The following is an 18153-nucleotide window of genomic DNA, read 5'->3' on the forward strand; positions in this document are numbered from 1 at the left end:
CCTAAGATTACCATCAAAGAATAAAAAATGCATTATCTGGTTTCTGTCTCCAATTCATCAAGGGGCTAACAAAAGGAAGTCCTTTGGGATCTGCCCCAGGAAAGGGACAGTACACCAAAAACATCCAGGCAGGGCTGCAGAGCTGGAATTTCCAGCCTCATCTCTGACCCTCTAGGACTGGAAGGACTGAGGTCAGCTGATGGGCAAGAGCCAGTTTTGTCAGTGATCTTGTCAGCATAGAGCCAGTATAGAAAAACCTAGATGCTGGGAGCTCCAGAGCCGTCTGGGTGGGTACACACAAGGGGGTTCACCAGAACAGGGGTGTGCCCACCGAGGGCAAGCAGGCTCTGTGCTCGGTAACTCTCCTTGTGCATTTCTTCTCTCTGGCTGTTTCCAAGTCCTATTCTTTTTAATAAACCTGTTACATCAGAAGTGCTGTCCTGAGTTCTGTGCTCTGTTTTAGAAAATGATCAAATCTGAGAGGGCTTTTAGAAATCCTACATCTGTAGTGGGCTGAGAAGGTGGGCAGAGGAGCACTCCACATGCAGCCGGCTTCCGAGTGAGGCAGCCCTGAACTCCAGGACTCTGATGCTGACTCTGCTAGTTGGTGTCAGTTACATGAAATGCAGAACACCCAGCTGGTGTTCTTAGATACAAAGAAATCCCACACCTGTGGGGTGAGAAGTGTTGCTCATAAAAAACAGTTTGGAAATCACCCCAAGGATTTTCCTTTTTTAAGTAATTATAGACATTTCTAAAGCTTTTTACTGTTTCCCCTGGTTACATCTTACACAACATCAAAACCAGACGTGCAGCTTCTGCCTCCCTCCTCCCTCATGTGGACTTGGAAACCACCCTACAATGGAAGCAGTGGAAGCAGAGCTGTCCTACTACAGTCCTGACTGCCCGCCAGCACACGGCCTTGCTCCTGACCCCATCCCGAGGTCCTGATAGCACACCTCCTTGCTCATGACCCATTCCCAGGCCCTGTAACTAGGAATCTCTTCTCCATGTCTACAATTCTACCATTAAAAATACACATAAATGGAACTATGTATCCTGTTATTTTTTTGTCGGTCATAGGGCTTGAACTCTGGGCCTAGGTGTTGTACCTCAGCTCTTCAGCTCAAGGCTAGTGCCCTACCACTTGAACAACAGTGCCACTTCCGGTTTTCTGGTGGTTTATTGGAGATAAGAGTCTCATGGACTTTCCTGCCTGGGCTGGCTTTGAACCGTGATCCTCTGATCTCAACCTCCTGAGTAGCTGGGATGACAGGTATGAGCCACCAGTGCCCTGCTCATGTTATCTTTTAAGACTGACTTTTGATTCAGCATAATGCCTGTGGTTTGCCACCCACAGCAGTAGTTTCCTCCTTTCTAATGTCAAGTGATATTCCATGGCATGATGTTTCAGTTTAACCACTCACCTAATAAATGCCATATTGGTGGGGGTGGTTGTTTTTATTTTTATTTTTTATTTTTTGGGTCCAGTTGTGGGGCCCTGTTGTTTTTTTATTACTCTAAATTAAGCCATTGTGGCCATTTGTATAATAGTTTTGTCTGTACATAAATTTCATTTTTCCAGGGCTGGAAGGTGGCTCAGTGGTAGAGCGCTTGCCTTGCCATGCCTGAGGCCCTGGGTTCGATTCCCCAGCACCACATAAGCAAAAAGAAAAAAGCTGGAAGTGGTGCTGTGGCTCAAGTGGTAGAGCGCTAGCCTTGAGCTGAAGAGCTGAGGGACAGCGCCCAGGCCCAGAGTTCAGGCCCCACGACCAGACCCTAAAAAATAAAAATAAATAAATAAATAAATATTTTTCATTTTCCCAGAACAAATGTCCACAAGTACACCTGTTAAATCACGTGCTAGGGGTGTTTAATCACACAACTATTTTCCTGTATTTCTAACATTTATGAGAAATTTTCTTGCATATAATGATATTTTATCTTACAGATGGCACAAAAAATTTATCATTTTCAGGTTCAATGAAGTGATAGTAAGCACCTTCATATAATTGTACAATTCCTACCACAATGTATCTCCAGAACTCTTTCATTTCCCTAACATATTCTATTTTACAACTGTTCATTTATTTTAATGAGATATTTCCCAAAGCAACAATAGAATCAAATAAATAACACAAGAGGCCTGGAAAAGAATTATTAGCTCAGTTCAGAGCTTCTTGTTAGCAGACTAACCAACAAAGATGTTTAGTTTTCTCTCTAGTCCTTAAGAAGCATTTGGCTCAGTGTCACTGATAAGTGAGGGACATAGCCCAGCCACTCTTACCATTAAGGTAGTTAAAAATCTCGATGTACATCAGAATTGAAATGTCTGTTGACATGTGCTGTTGAACACAGCTCAGGCCCCATATGTCTGTGCATCCACACACACATTTGCATGTAACTTTAAAACCCTGCAAGAGCTGCTAGGTGAGAACTTGGGGGGTTAAAATTCAGAGAAATGGACCACAGAGTTGAGACTGGTATTCTATAGCTGTTGTCCTTCAGGAGTATGGTATGAGAGATGGAGAAAGTCAGCAAAAATACAGCTGAGAAACAGAAGCCAGCAGAATCTGGAGATCTGAGATCAGGAGACAAGCGCTAGAGTCTGGGTCACCTGAGAGGCAACATCCTTGAGGGGAGGCACACAGAGGAGTGTCACACTTCACAGACTTCTCTGGGCACACAGGGAGGGCAGTCCTGGGGTTTGAACTAGGGAGGCAAGTATTTGTTTAATTCTTCTTCAGATAGGGTATCACTTTTTGCCAGGGCTGGCCTGAAATCCTCCTATTGATGTTTTCTGCATAGCTAGAATGACAGGAGCATGCCACTCTGTCCAACATTTGTCTTGTGGAGGTTCTGGGGCTTTAACTCAAGCCGTGGGCACTACCCCTGAGCATTTTTGCTTACGGCTAGTACTCGTCTGGCTTCAAACCACAATCCTCAGTTCTCAGTTTTCTAAGTAGTCAGGCTCACAGGAGTGAAACCACAAGAGCAATGCAACTCACTTTTAAGTATATATAATAACAGCAACACTGGCGTGAGATAACAATTTACAGAACGAGATGTAAAAAAGTCTAAGAACTAATTAATACCAATTGTTTCAACAGTCTGACTAGATTTACAGAGCACAAACTACATGCAAATGCACTATGATAGACACTATAGTAGATATAAATGGGCCAGCTTTACTTCATGACCTCTCATTTTCTAAGTTCAGGTTCAGTGTTACAGAAAACTGTCTAGGGCTGGGAAGGTGGTTCAGTGGTAGAGTGCTTGCCTTGCATGCATAAGGCCCTGGGTTTGATTCCTCAGCACCACATAAACAGAAAAGGCTGGAAGTGGCACTGTGGCTCAAGTGGTAGAGCACTAGCCTTGAGCTGAAGAACTCAGGGACAGTGCCCAGCCCAGAGTTCAAGCCCCACAACCAACCAACCAAAAAAAAAACAAACAAACAAACAAAAATGAAAGAAAGAAAAAGAAATACCAAACCATGGGCCTGGGTATGTGGCTTAGTGGTAGAGTGCTTGCCTAGCCTACACCATATAAGCAGAAAAAGCTGTGAGTGGCATTGTGGCTCAAGTGGTACAGTGCTAGCCTTGACAAAAAGAAGCTGAGGGACAGTGCTCAGGCCAGCCCTGAGTTGAAGGACTGGGAAAAAAAAACACATTATGGAAGATAAATTCTTAGCAACACAAAATACACACACAACAGTGAAACAGAAACAAAGAAAAACTCAAGGCTCATTTGTTCCAACTCCAGCTGCAGTGGGGGAGGGAGGTGGCACAAGGCACCTGTGCAATAATTCAGACCACCACTGCACACCATGACTTTGTATTCATTTTTTTTTAATCAGTCATGATGCTTGAACTCAGGACCTGGCCACTGCCCTGAGCTTTTTCCCTCAAGGATAGCACTCTACCTCTTTGAGCCACATCTTCATTTCTGAAGATAGGAGTCTCATGTACTTTCCTGCCTGGTCTGGCTTTGAACTACAGTTCTCAGATATCAGCCTTCTAAGTAGCTAGGGTTACAGGTGTAAGCCACTGATGCCCGGCTCCACACCATGATTTTTTTTTTTTTTTGTCAGTCATGGGGCTTGAATTCTGGGTCTGGACGCTGTCCCCCAGCTCTTCAGCTCAAGGTGAGCGCTCTACTGCTTGAGCCACAGCACCACTTCCAGTTTTTGAGTGGTTTTATTGGATATAAGAGTCTCACAGACTTTCCTGCCTGGGCTGGCTTTGAACTGCGATCCTCAGATCTCAGTCTCCTGAGCAGCTAGGATTACAAGCGTGAGCCACCAGCGCTCGGGGCCACACCATGAATTTTAAAACTAGAATTACATGCAGACCTATGTTCTGACCAACTAATAATATCCTCAGTTTAAAGCCTTGCTCTCCTCATTTTCATGTCTCTAAATACCTGAAATGCAGCGCAATACCTCATATTACCTGAAACATAGCACATATCTTAACAATATTGGCCAAGTAAATAAGTAAATCCATACAAATTAATTTTAAATCCCAACATATAGATTGTGACAATTCGTAAAATGTGGTATCTAAGAAATTCACCAAAATACATAGTTTACTTTTTAAAAAAGATACAGGACTTATAATACTTAGAAAAGAAAATCGAGGGGCTGGGAAGGTGGATCAGTGGTAGAGTGCTTGCATGCATGAGGCCCTGGGTTCGAGTCCTCAGCATCGCATAAGCAGAAAAAGCTGGAAGTGGCGCTGCGGCTCAAGTGGTAGAGCACTAGTTGAGCTGAAAAGCTGAGGGACAGCACCCAGGCCCAGAGTTCAGGCCCCATAACTGGAAAAGAGGGAAGGGAAGGGAAGGGGAGGGGAGGGGAGGGGAGAGAAATCGGGACTGGGAATGTGGCTTAGTGGTAGAGTGCTTGCGTAGCATGCATGAAGCCCTGGTTCCATTCCTCAGTAACACATAAACAGAAAAAGCTGGAAGTGGCGCTGTGGCTCAAGTGGTAGAGCACTTGCCTTGAGCTGAAGAGCTGAGGGACAGCACTCAGGCCCAGAGTTCAAGCCTCAGGATGGACAAAAAAAAAAAAAAAAAGCAGCTCAGGGACAGTGCCCAGGCCCTGAGTTCAAGTCCCAGAACTGGCAAAAAAAAAAAAAAAAAGAAAAGAAAAGGAAAAAAAAGAGAAGGGAAGGGAAGGGAAGGGAAGGGAAGGGAAGGGAAGGGAAGGGAAGGGAAGGGAAGGGAAGGGAAGGGAAGGGAAGGGAAGGGAAGGGAAGGGAGGAAGGAAGGAAGGAAAAAGAAAATAAATGACAGGAGAAAGATCAGGAGACACCTGTAAATAAAACATTTTATTGATCTCTTGTAAAAGACAACATTAGCTGTAAGAACTATTCCCCACCCATTTCCAAAGAACACAAGGTGTCTCAGTTTAAGGTACAATAAAATAATTGAGAGTAAAGGTGAACAGAGTAATTGAAGAAAGTTAGGTGGGTAGGAGTAATTGAAAGTTAGGTGGGTACTGCTAGCTACTGTAAGAGTTCAGGACACAAGAATTCAATAGAACAAGCAATAATCCCGCTTGTAAGTTTTCTGGGAATTAAAGAAGAGAATGATATTGCATTATGCTATAGTATAGTTTTCCTCTTCTGATGTCACAAGTTTAGATCTAAATACATCCCACTTTTTTCTTCTTCTTCCCAGGTTAGCTTTGAATCACAATCTTCAGGTCTCAGCCTCCCGAGTATCTAGAATTACAGGTGTGAGCTACTAGTGCCCAACCAATGTCTGCATTTTTAATCATACTTAGTAATTAAGATATAATTGAAGCCAGGCAACGGTGGCTCACAACTATAATTCTGTGCTACTCATGAGACTGAGATCACAGCTCAAAGCTAGCCCAGGCAGGAAAGTCCATGAGACTTGTATCTCCAATTAACCACTCAAAAACCAGAAGTGGCGCTATGGCTCAAAGTGGTGCTATGGCTCAAAGTGGTAAAGCTCTAGCCTTGAGCAAAAAGAACTCACAGATAGTGCCTAGGCCCTAAGTTGAAGGCCCACAACCTAAATAAATAAATAAATAAATGATATAATTGACTACCCAAGCCACTTATTTAAGTGTAAAATTCAATATTCTTTTTTAAGTACTTCACAATATTTATTTCAAGATTAAATGCTGTGACCATTATCTCATAAAAGGCTCAGGAAAGTCTAGAGGTTCATTAGGTTTAATAACAAAACTAAAAATAGTAGTAAGTTTTCCATACCTGGTTCTTTACAGTAGTGAGACTTATATGTATAAATACATATTTATAAGCTATATAATGAATCTTAATGCATACTTATATTTGACATATTTTCTCTCTCTTTTTTTGGTTGGTTGTGGGGCTTGAACTCTGGGCCTGGGCACTGTCCCTAAGCTCTTCAGCTCAAGGCAAGCGCTCTACCACTTGAGCCACAGCGCCACTTCAGGTTTTCTGGTAATTAATTGGAGGTAAGAGTCTCATGGACTTTCCTGCCTGGGCTGGCTATGAACTGTGATCCTCAGATCTCAGCCTCCTGAGTAGCTGGGATTACAGGCATGAGCTGCCAGTGCCCAGCTTTCTCATTTTTATACAAGGAGAAGAACAGTAATCTGAAACAGAAATATACTAGAACAAGAGCATACAGGCCACAGTATGCATACATCTAATTTTATAGTATCCACAACAACCGAAAGCACCTATTTGCTGCTCATTTTCATCAACATCGGGGCACGCTGTATTACCTTACTGAACTGTCACGGTCCTGTCCTCCCTGGTAACAGCCACAGTGTGAGCGCAAACCAGAAACCCAGCAGCTCACATCTCACACTGTGGAATCACTCTGAAATCTGCAGCTAAAGTGGCACTCAATTTAAAATAAATTAACTTGGTATCCTCAATCCTGTTACAAGTATTCACAAAATTTTAGGAAGTAGTAAGTCAATGATTAAAACTTAGAGAAGAGGCAAATCCTTTCTGTACATGATACCACAATACATTATTTTTATCTTGTTCTTAAACAGTATGTATTACATTTAGGTTACTGATAAATTCTCTTAAAGCTTCCCAGAAGAATGAGAGGAAAGTTGTCCACAAAATACATTTGCACACAATAATATGGAAGAACTTATCCAAAGAAATTAAATTTGTTTTAATTCTTAATTATCCAAATATCTGAATACTAAAAGAATAATTGGGGGCTGGGAAGGTGGCTCAGTGGTAGAGCACTTGCTTTGCATGCCTGAGGCCCTGGGTTCGATTCCTCAGCACCACATAAGCAAAAAGAAAAAAGCCAGAAGTGGCGCTGTGGCTCAAGCGGTAGAGTGCTAGTCTTGAGCTGAAAAGCTGAGGGACAGCGCCCAGGCCCAGAGTTCAGACCCCACGACCGGACCCAAAAAAAAAAAAAAAAAAAAAAAAGAATAATTGTCAAAACAGTAAGGTAAGCTGGTTACCAATTGATCACATCTACAACCCTAAATATTGGGAAGCTGAGGTCTGAAGATTGTGACTTAAAACCAACCTAGGCAGACAAATACAACAGATGCTTATCTCCAATTAACAGCAAAATGCTAAAGCTAAAGGCTCACATGTAGAGCACTAGCTGTGAGTGTGATACAGCCAAGTTCAGGCTCTAAGTTCAAGACCCAAAACCAGCAAACATGAGGGAAAAGAAAACACCAGTTCAATAATACTATACAAGATAGGTTTGGTTTCTATATTTTGAAGCCATAACATCAACATTTAATGACAACAGTAAAAGTAAGAGTCACACATCTTAGCTATATTAAGTTCTAATTTTTCAAATATGTAAAAATGGAATATTATCTTCATTCGTCTCTGTAAACATTTTTCAAGGTAGGTACCAGTAACTCACTCCTATAATCTGAGATACTTGAGAGAGCCAGCCAGGGCAGAAAAGTTTGAGAGACTCTACCTCCAATTAGCAAAACTGAGGTGTGGCTCAAGTGGCAAAGCATCAGCCATGAGCTAAAAGCAGAGTTCAAGTACCAGGACACACGGATGGACGGACAGGGACAGGGACGGACACGGACACACACACACACACACACGAATATTCTTCAGAGTATAATTTTCTACAGCCCCCATTGACACAGAGGAGTCACTTCTATAATAAAGGCTTAAAGAGCCAGAAGAATTACTCAAGGGGTAGAACACATGCTTTGCAAGCGCAAAGCCCTGAGTTCAAACTCCAATGACAGCGAAACAACCACAAGACTGTCCTCCACGCGTCAAGCCGCCCAGGTCTTTCCCTGGGCAGAAGAAAGGAAGTGAAAGACAGTTAAGCAGCGAGGGCGGCGCCTCTCCCGCAGGACCGCGGCTCCTCGGAGCGGCAGCGCGCTGACCACGCCTTCCCGGCCACCCGCACAGCACGCAAAGGCAGGCGGGGCTGCCCGGGGCGCCTCTCCACTACTTGTGTTTGTTGTCGGTCGTGGGCTCGAACTCGGCCTGGGCGCTGCTCCTCAGCTCTGCAGCGCTGAGCCACCTTCCCAGCCGGGCTGCGGTGCGGTGCGCGGGCCCCCCGGGCGGCTGGCACCGGGCTCCCTCCCGCCTCCCCGCCGGGGCCGGGGCCGGGGCTCCCCTCCCGCCTCCCTGCCAGGGCCGGGGCCGGGGCTCCCTCCCGCCTCCCCGCCGGGGCCGGGGCTCCCCTCCCGCCTCCCCGCCGGCTCGCCGGGGCTCCCCTCCCGCCTCCCCGCCGGCTGGCACCGGGCTCCCTCCCGCCTCCCCGCCGGGGCCGGGGCTCCCCTCCCGCCTCCCCGCCGGGGCTCCCTCCCGCCTCCCCGCCTGGGCCGGGGCTCCCCTCCCGCCTCCCCGCCGGCTCGCCGGGGCTCCCCTCCCGCCTCCCCGCCGGGGCCGGGGCTCCCCTCCCGCCTCCCCGCCGGGGCCGGGGCTCCCTCCCGCCTCCCCGCCGGGGCCGGGGCTCCCTCCCGCCTCCCCGCCGGCTGGCCGGGGCGAGTTGGGAAGCCGGGGCGCTCCCGCGCTGGTGCGGAAGCGGCTGCAGAACCGGGCCAGGGAGAGTGACCAGCCGGCCCCGCCCGGGGCGGGTGAGGCGCGGGGGGTGGGGGGGCGACGCGGGGAGCGCGCGGCGCTGACAGGACCCGACGCCGCCCTCTCCGGGCCGGGGCCGGCAGGGGAGCCGGGCCGCAGGGAGGGGCTGACCCGGAGGAGCCCGACCTGCCGGCCACAGTCTCGGGGTCGGGTCTCGGGGTCGGGTCCCCGGCGGGGTCGCGGGGTCGGGTCGCGGGGGTCGGGTCCCCGGCGGGGTCGCGGGGTCGGGTCTCGGGGTCGGGCCCGGGTCTCAGCCCCCGCCCCACGCACTCACCCAGGCCGGCAGGTCGCAGGCGCGCACGCCCAGGCGCACCGTGCGCTCCTCGTCCTCCAGCAGCGCCAGCGCGCGGCACAGGCGGCTGGCCTTCAGGCCGCGGCTCCGGCGGCACCAGGCGAGCAGCCCCAGCGCCAGCAGCACCCAGCTGAAGCTCAGCCCCAGGTAGCCGAGCGCGTACACCGGCAGCAGCAGCGCGAAGCTGCGCGCCAGCTGCGCCAGCAGGCCCGGCACGTCCACGCTTAGGGCGCCGCCGGGGGGCTCCGGCGCCGGGCGGCCCCCGGCCCGGCCGGCCTCCGAGCCCGCGTCCCCAGCGCCGCTCATGGCCAGCCGCGCGGCACTGCCCTCGGGCCCGGGCGGGCGCTGCGTTCCCGCGGACGGCGGCCGGCTGGGACTGGCGCGACAGCGCCCCTGAGGGGAACGGCTGGCGCCGCCCCTGCGCGCCCGCCGGCCGCCCGTGACGTCATCGCCGCGCGCGGCCCCGCCCGCGGACGGGCGAGGCGCTGCGTCCTCACGCCCGCGCGACCCCGCCCATCTGCGCGCGAGGCCGGCGCCCCCGCACGCACTGGGCGCCGCCGTGGGTGGGCGAGTCGTGACGCCATCGCGCCGGGCCTCGCCCCGCCTCCCGCGGGCGGCGACGGACGCCTCGCGCAGCCTCGCTCGCCCCGCCCGGGCCCCGCCCCGCCCCGCCCGGGCCCCGCCCCGCCCGGGCCCCGCCCCGCCCCGCCCGGGCCCCGCCCCGCCCGGGCCCCGCCCCGCCCGGGCCCCGCCCCGCCCGGGCCCTCCGCCGGGGGAAGGGCGTGCGGGCCGGCTCGCTGCGGAGTCGCCTCCCGCGGGTCCCGGTCTATTTCGGTCCGGCGCGGCCTGCGGTGGGCGGGCGGCGGGGCGCCTGCCGGCACGGCGCGTGCGTGTGTGCGCGTGCGCCCGGCGAGGGGCTTCCCTTTCCCTGCCCGCCCGACTCCTGCCGGCTTCGGCGGGGAGCGGCGGCGTCCGCGCGCGGACCAGGGCCGGGTCCCTCCGGCACCGCGGGGAGAGCGGGGAGCGGCCCGGCCTCTGCCCGCCAGTCACCGGACCCCGGCCCGGAGGTCGCTCCTCACCTCGGAGGTCGCTCCTCACCTCGGAGGTCACTTCCTCACCTCGGAGGTCACTCCTCACCTCGGAGGTCACTTCCTCACCTCGGAGGTCACTCCTCACCTCGGAGGTCACTCCTCACCTCGGAGGTCACTCCTCACCTCGGAGGTCACTCCTCACCTCGGAGGTCACTCCTCACCCTCGGAGGTCACTCCTCACCTCGGAGGTCGCTCCTCACCTTGGAGGTCGCTCCTCACCCTCGGAGGTCACTCCTCACCTCGGAGGTCACTCCTCACCTCGGAGGTCACTTCTTCACCTCGGAGGTCACTCCTCACCTCGGAGGTCACTTCCTCACCTCGGAGGTCACTCCTCACCTCGGAGGTCGCTCCTCACCTCGGAGGTCGCTCCTCACCTCGGAGGTCGCTCCTCACCTCGGAGGTCACTCCTCACCTCGGAGGTCACTCCTCACCTCGGAGGTCACTCCTCACCCTCGGAGGTCACTCCTCACCTCGGAGGTCGCTCCTCACCTTAGAGGTCGCTCCTCACCCTGGGAGGTCACTCCTCACCTCGGAGGTCACTCCTCACCTCGGAGGTCACTTCCTCACCTCGGAGGTCACTCCTCACCTCGGAGGTCACTTCCTCACCTCGGAGGTCACTCCTCACCTCGGAGGTCGCTCCTCACCCTGGGAGGTCACTTCCTCACCTCGGAGGTCACTCCTCACCTCGGAGGTCGCTCCTCACCTTGGAGGTCGCTCCTCACCCTGGGAGGTCACTCCTCACCTCGGAGGTCACTCCTCACCTCGGAGGTCACTTCCTCACCTCGGAGGTCACTCCTCACCTGGGAGGTCACTCCTCACCTTGGAGGTCACTCCTCACCTCGGAGGTCGCTCCTCACCCTGGGAGGTCACTCCTCACCTCGGAGGTCACTTCCTCACCTCCGAGGTCACTCCTCACCTCGGAGGTCACTCCTCACCCTGGGAGGTCACTTCCTCACCTCGGAGGTCACTTCCTCACCTTGGAGGTCACTCCTCACCTCGGAGGTCGCTCCTCACCCTGGGAGGTCACTCCTCACCTCGGAGGTCGCTCCTCACCCTGGGAGGTCACTCCTCACCTCGGAGGTCACTCCTCACCTTGGAGGTCGCTCCTCACCCTGGGAGGTCACTCCTCACCCTGGGAGGTCGCTCCTCACCTCGGAGGTCGCTCCTCACCTCGGAGGTCACTCCTCACCTCGGAGGTCGCTCCTCACCCTGGGAGGTCACTCCTCACCCTGGGAGGTCGCTCCTCACCTCGGAGGTCGCTCCTCACCTCGGAGGTCACTCCTCACCTCGGAGGTCGCTCCTCACCCTGGGAGGTCGCTCCTCACCCTGGGAGGTCACTCCTCACCTCGGAGGTCGCTCCTCACCCTGGGAGGTCACTCCTCACCTCGGAGGTCGCTCCTCACCTCAGAGGTCACTCCTCACCCTGGGAGGTCGCTCCTCACCCTGGGAGGTCACTCCTCACCTCGGAGGTCGCTCCTCACCTTGGAGGTCACTCCTCACCTCGGAGGTCACTCCTCACCTCAGAGGTCGCTCCTCACCTCGGAGGTCGCTCCTCACCTCGGAGGTCGCTCCTCACCTCGGAGGTCACTCCTCACCTTGGAGGTCACTCCTCACCCTGGGAGGTGGCTCCTCACCCTGGGAGGTCACTTCCTCACCTCGGAGGTCGCTCCTCACCTCGGAGGTCGCTCCTCACCTCGGAGGTCACTCCTCACCCTGGGAGGTCGCTCCTCACCCTGGGAGGTCGCTCCTCACCCTGGGAGGTCACTTCCTCACCTCGGGGGTCACTTCCTCACCTCGGAGGTCGCTCCTCACCTTGGAGGTCACTCCTCACCCTGGGAGGTCACTCCTCACCTCGGAGGTCGCTCCTCACCTCGGAGGTCACTCCTCACCTCGGAGGTCACTTCCTCATCTGCTGAGGTCACACCTCCCTCCACAGTGAGAGATTCCCTGGGCTCTGAAGTCACTTCCTCTTCCTCTGAGGTCACAACTCCCTGCTCCACAGTGAGAGGCTCCTGGGCTCTGAGGTCACTTCCTCTACCTCTGAGGTCACTTCTTCACCCTCTGAGGTCACTTCCTCATCTGCTGAGATCACACCGCCCTCCACAGTGAGAGGCTTCCCCAGCTCTGAGGTCACTTCCTCATTGTCCACAGTGAGAGGCTTCCCTGGCTCTGAGGTCACTTCCTCATTGTCCACAGTGAGAGGCTTCCCTGGCTCTGAGGTCACTTCCTCTTCCTCTGAGGTCACTTCCTCATTTACTGAGATCACACCACCATCCCACAGTGAGAGTCCCCCTCTGAAGTCACTTCCTCTTCCTCTGAAGTCACTTCCTCATCTACTGAGATCACACCGCCCTCCACAGTGAGAGGCTTCCCGGCTCTGAAGTCACTTCCTCATCCTCCACAGTGAGAGGCTTCCCTGGCTCTGAGGTCACTTCCTCTTCCTCTGAGGTCACTTCCTCATTTACTGAGATCACACCACCATCCCACAGTGAGAGCCCCCCCCTCTGAAGTCACTTCCTCTTCCTCTGAAGTCACTTCCTCATTGTCCACAGTGAGAGGCTTCCCGGCTCTGAAGTCACTTCCTCATCCTCCACAGTGAGAGGCTTCCCCAGCTCTGAGGTCACTTCCTCTTCCTGTGAGGTCACTTCCTCATCCTACCAACCACAATTTTTTTCACTGCTGAGGCCCATAGTATCCCACCGTGAAGGCCTCAGTAGCTTCAGAAGCTGTGAGATCTTAAGAGTATGGAGGCTAGAAGGCCGTTCTCCCAACATAACCTGTTTCCTGGAGATGTCAGTCAGTCCTGGCTTACCTGGAATTCATATTTCTATTCCATGTGTGGGCTAATTCACTCCTAAACTGCTTGGAGTCTGAGGGGTAGATTAAGGTTTATACAAATTGTAAGTTGTTTATTACAAGTATACAAAATATTGTCACATGTTATACCTTACTTGCTGCCAGTACTTCCCTGTATGAAATGCAATAAAGACCTTGGTTAATGGAACCTTGGGATCTGAACCTGGCAGAAGTCTTCAGTCCCCTAGGACTCCAAATCTCAATTCTAGGGTCCAGTCTCCATTATTGCCTTGCCCATAGTTGTGTCAGGTTGTGATAGACATTGAGACAATATGAAAAATAGACAATAGCCCAGTATTTTATATATGTACATTGATAACATGTATATATTTGGTAAAATACAATGTATTAAATTTGAATTCAGCTATTTTTAACTTTAAAAGTGCAGCTACTAGGAAATATGCCATCATGGGCTGAGAATGTGGCTTTCTGGCAGAGTGCTTGCCTAGCATGCATGAAGCCCTGGGTTTGATTGCTCAGTATCACATAAACAGAAAAATCCTCAAGTGGTGCTGTGACTCAACCAGTAGGTGCTAGCCTTGAGCAAAAAGAAGCTCAAGAACAGTGCCCAGGCCCTGAGTTCAAGCCCTAGAACTCGCAAAACAAAATCAAGAAAATATGCAATCATATATGTGATTTACCCTTTTTCACAACCAGAAAACATGGTTATAATTACAATTGTTCATTACTCACCTTGAACTTGTGCTCAAACTGTCTGCTCCTTTCAAAGTGCTCTTCCCTAGCCTATCTTCCTGATTATTTATACTTAAAGATTTAACCACGATGAACCCTTTTTAATCTCATTGCTCCAGGCACATTTTGTCACTTTTTCTTCTTTTTTTTGGGGGGGGGGGCGGTTGTGGGGCTTGAACTCAGGGCCTGCACTCTTCAGCTCAATGGGAGCGCTCTACCGCTTGAGTCATAGTGCCACTTCCGGTTTTCAAGTGGTTTATTGGAGATAAGAGTCTCACGGGCATTTCTGCCCCGGCTGGCTTTGAACGGCAATCCTCACATCTCAGCCTCCTGAGTAGCTAGGGTGACAGGCATAAGCCACCAGTGCGGGGAGCCTGGGCGAAGCAATTAGACTCCGCCCACTCCCTTGCAGCTTTGAGGTAAACAACTCCATATTAGGCAGTGCTTGGCGGGACGGTGGGTCCTGGGCTTTGCGCATGCGCGAGCCACGTAGCATCCCCAGCCAATCCCGTGGCACTTGGTGACGGTGAAAGGCAGACGACCAATAGTAGAACGATACGTGTCCCTATTCCCTATATAAGCGGCCATTTTTTTTGTGCGCTCTCTCTCGCGCTCAAGCTCTCCTACATGCAAGAAGGCTCTTCAGTAAAGTGTGATCTGAGAAGACTCCTGGTGTGGTGGTCGTTCTTCCTCGCTGGTCGAGAAGGCGTTCGCCGCACACCAGTGCCCGGCAGACATTGTCACTTCTGCAACCAAGTCTTCTTATCTCCTGCATTTTCACATCTTTTAATAGCTGCTTGCATATTTTTTCTTCACTCTTAGGAGCCATTAGAGGTCCAGATAATGCTTTATTTTGTTTAGCATTTTAACATTTGTTTCTATCAAGTTCAGAAAGTTACTGGTGAATAAATATGATAGAAGAAATGTTATGACTTAGAACATAATTGATGGTCAAATCAGATATTCAGAAAATAATTTAAGTCCTGCTATGGCTAAAACTCCATTTACTCTGCGAATATAGTGGGGCATAGTAGGGAGACCAGGAAGGACTAGGGTTTAAGCATTGTTAGAGAAGTTTTTCCTAAGGAGAAGGTTAATTTCAAATTTCATATTAGATTTCTGTTGTAAGAACTTTTTTTTTTCCTGGCAGTGGCAGCACAAGCTGTCACTGAAAGCTGGTTAGCTCCTAGATTGTCAGTGTCCCTGTTCACGAAGCTGGTGGACTGGGACCATGGTTCCCAGACTCTGGTACTGAGTAGTACTGCCACAGCACTGGACCTGGCATCCAGCATGTCTTCGGTGCCGGTCAGTCCTTTCCCTGTCCTGTCATCTAAACTTCATGGCTGTCGCTACCGCCTCGACCACCAAGGAAGACGCGACACTGAACTCTTCTCTCTGCAGTTTATTCAGGACCTTTCAGTAATCTTCTGACCCCAACCCCGGGGAGAATTCCCCACAGCCTTAAGTACCCGCTGGGTAGCCAACCCTGATACGCCACCTGGGAACCACCAATAGGTTCAGGTGCACGGAAGCAAGCCAGATTCTTTGCCTTAGCCATATAAGGAGTTGTTTACCTCAGAGAGCACTGGCCATCTGGAAGGCGGAGGGCGGAAGCCGGCGCCATCTTCCAGGTGCGGCCTCTCGCAGCTCTCTACACATGGCTGCAAGAAACTGCACCTCAGCCTTGAACTCCTATTGAGACCAAGCTGCAGATGATGTTTCACCCGTCATAGAGCTGAGGCTGTCCTAGCTTCTTGGCTTCACTTTAGAGACGATGCCACATCCAACCATCACTCCAGGCCATGTCAACTTTTCTGATGCTGCGTCAGGCTGTTTGAATATACCTTGCATATGAGAACCTTCAAGAGCTGGTGTGGCAGCTACAGAAGACCCCGGCCTACTGCTCCTGCTCCAGAAGCCCAGTGCTGCCCCCTGCCCTGTGCCTCAGAGCAGTGCTGCTGTGGTAGGAAAGAAGCCCTGTTTTCACCCAGGAGAACTGGAGCCAACTAGCCAGGCATGGTGCCCCCGCCTCCCAATGCCTTCCACCCAAACCTGAGCTACACCCCTCCTCTCCCAGGGCTCCTGCGGGGTTCTCTGCTATAGGTGGGCATTCCCTCTCTGCCCAGACCTGGCTGGGCATGTGGAGTACCTCCCATCTCTAGTCCCAGCGGTACAGGATCCTCCCTGGCTAGGGCAGGCACCATATTGCTCCCATTCTTGTGGGTGATGGCCCCTCCTTATAAACCTCCTTCTCCTATACATGACTATCTCCACGGGGTTTTCTGGGATGGCTGCTTACATCTTCCTTGTGTTGCAACATTAGGCCTCAATAAAATCCCTCCCAAGATGTCTTTCATGATCTACTTATAGTCCTTATCATGGGTAAAGCAGGCTGTGTTGGTTGCCTGGGCTCACCACAGCAGATACACCCAGTAGTAACCAGAAGGTGGCTGAAGAGTTCAGGAAAAGCTGGGCGCCAGTGGCTCACGCCTGTAACCCTAGTTACTCAGAAAGCTGAGATCTGAGGATTTCGGTTCAAAGCCAGGCCCAGGCAGGAAAGTCCGTGAGTCTTTTTTTTTTTTTTTGTCAGTTGCGGGGCTTGAACTCTGTGCCTGGGCACTGTCCCTCAGCTCTTCAGCTCAAGGCGAGCGCTCTACGGTTTGAGCCACAGTGCCACTTCCAGTTTTCTAGTGGTTTATTGGAGATAAGAGTCTCAGGGACTTTCCTGCCTGGGCTGGCTTTGAACTGCCTTCTGAGTAGCTAGGATTACAGGCGTTAGCCACCAGCGCCCCACTCCGTGAAACTCTTATATCCAATAAACCACCAGAAAACTAGAAGTGGTGCTGTGGCTCAAGTGGTAGGGTGCTAGCCTTGAGCTGAAGAGCTGAGGGTCAGCCCCAGGCCCAGAGTTCAAGCCTCACAACTGACCAACAAAACAAAAAACAAAACAGAGTTCAGGAAAGCAGCCTGGGTCAGAAACTGCAGAGACATGAGACTCAACGTAGAAGACAAGAGGCTGTGAATGGCTGAGATACTGAAGCTGCAAACCCCAGGGGCTTGGTGAGCTCCAGAGCTGAGTTACCAGAGAGGTTGAGAGCTGAGGTCCATGACGCCCGAGTTTCTGAGAGATGATGGGTGAGGATGGGTTTCTAGCACTTCTGGCTTTGAGAACCTAAATCAGTAAGTCTCTGGATTTGAAAACCTAGTCCCATATCTAGGCTCAAGAATCTATAAGCTTCTGGCTTTGTTTTTTTTGTTGTTGTTGTTGTTTTTTTTGGGGGGGGGGCGTCCAGTCATGGGCCTGAACTATGGGCCTGGGCACTGTCCCTCAGCTCTTCAGCTCAAGGCTAGTGCTCTACCACTTGAGCCACAACACCACTTCTGGCTTTTTTCTTTTTGCTTATGTGGTGCTGGGGAATCGAACCCAGGGCCTCAGGCATGCAAGGCAAGCGCTCTACCACTGAGCCACCTTCCCAGCCCCAAGCTTCTCTGGCATTCACTGTCTCAGAGCTGCTAAGTCTAAGGGAGCTTTGCATTGTGTATGAATAATTTCCATTCACAAAGCTCTGTAATTATGGCACATTGGCAGTTGTTCTGTCTGACTATGAAATAGTGCCGTAGTGACAGGACTTACCTTTTAGACAGCTTTGTCTTCAGTGGATCATGGGTTGGTCAGACTGGAGTGGAAAGAGCTGAATATATTTACAGTTAGAAGATAATTAGAAGGAAGTTGAGACTGGATAGAGACAGGAGAGCTGACAAGGAAAACAAAACTAGTTCAGAATTTTGTCCCAGATTCTGGAAACTAAAGCTGAAAATCACTAGAGCAGAAAGGAATAGACCACATGGGCTTGCATTCCTTCCATTGTCCTCTCTTTAGATGCTGAGTTTTGGTCTCCCTAAATGAGCAATTTAGTCTCAGCACAGACTTTAATTCTTGGGCGGAAAGGAACGCTCAAAAGCTCATAAAGATGACACTCATTGTATCCATGTTTTTGGTAACTAGCCCATTCTAAACCCACCCTTGTCTCCATTCTTGGGAATAAAGCAGAATTAGTAAATGTTTCCAGGTCTTATGTAATGGTAACTCCTCTGCGCCTCACATTTATCATAACAATGAAACAAATGGAAAGAAAAGTTTTCAGGTGTTCTGACC

General features: G+C 51.5%; 1 protein-coding gene across 2 annotated transcripts in view; it reads right to left on the reverse strand.

The window, feature by feature from the left end:
• Esyt2 (extended synaptotagmin 2) overlaps window positions 1–9745 on the reverse strand; it is a 98824-nt gene extending 89079 nt beyond the window's left edge. Inside the window, exon 1 of one of the 2 annotated variants that reach the window (XM_069997209.1) lies at window positions 9340–9745. In XM_069997209.1, the coding sequence (XP_069853310.1) occupies window positions 9340–9663 (324 nt within the window). In that variant the 5' untranslated portion in view covers window positions 9664–9745. The remainder of the gene's footprint in view (window positions 1–9339) is intronic. The other variant, XM_069997208.1, reaches the window with a different exon arrangement.
• Between the last annotated feature and the right edge of the window lie 8408 nt (window positions 9746–18153).

This window comes from Dipodomys merriami, unplaced genomic scaffold (assembly GCF_024711535.1).
Source record: "Dipodomys merriami isolate MVZ:Mamm:240054 unplaced genomic scaffold, mDipMer1.0.p SCAF_5, whole genome shotgun sequence".
NCBI lineage: Eukaryota > Metazoa > Chordata > Mammalia > Rodentia > Heteromyidae > Dipodomys > Dipodomys merriami.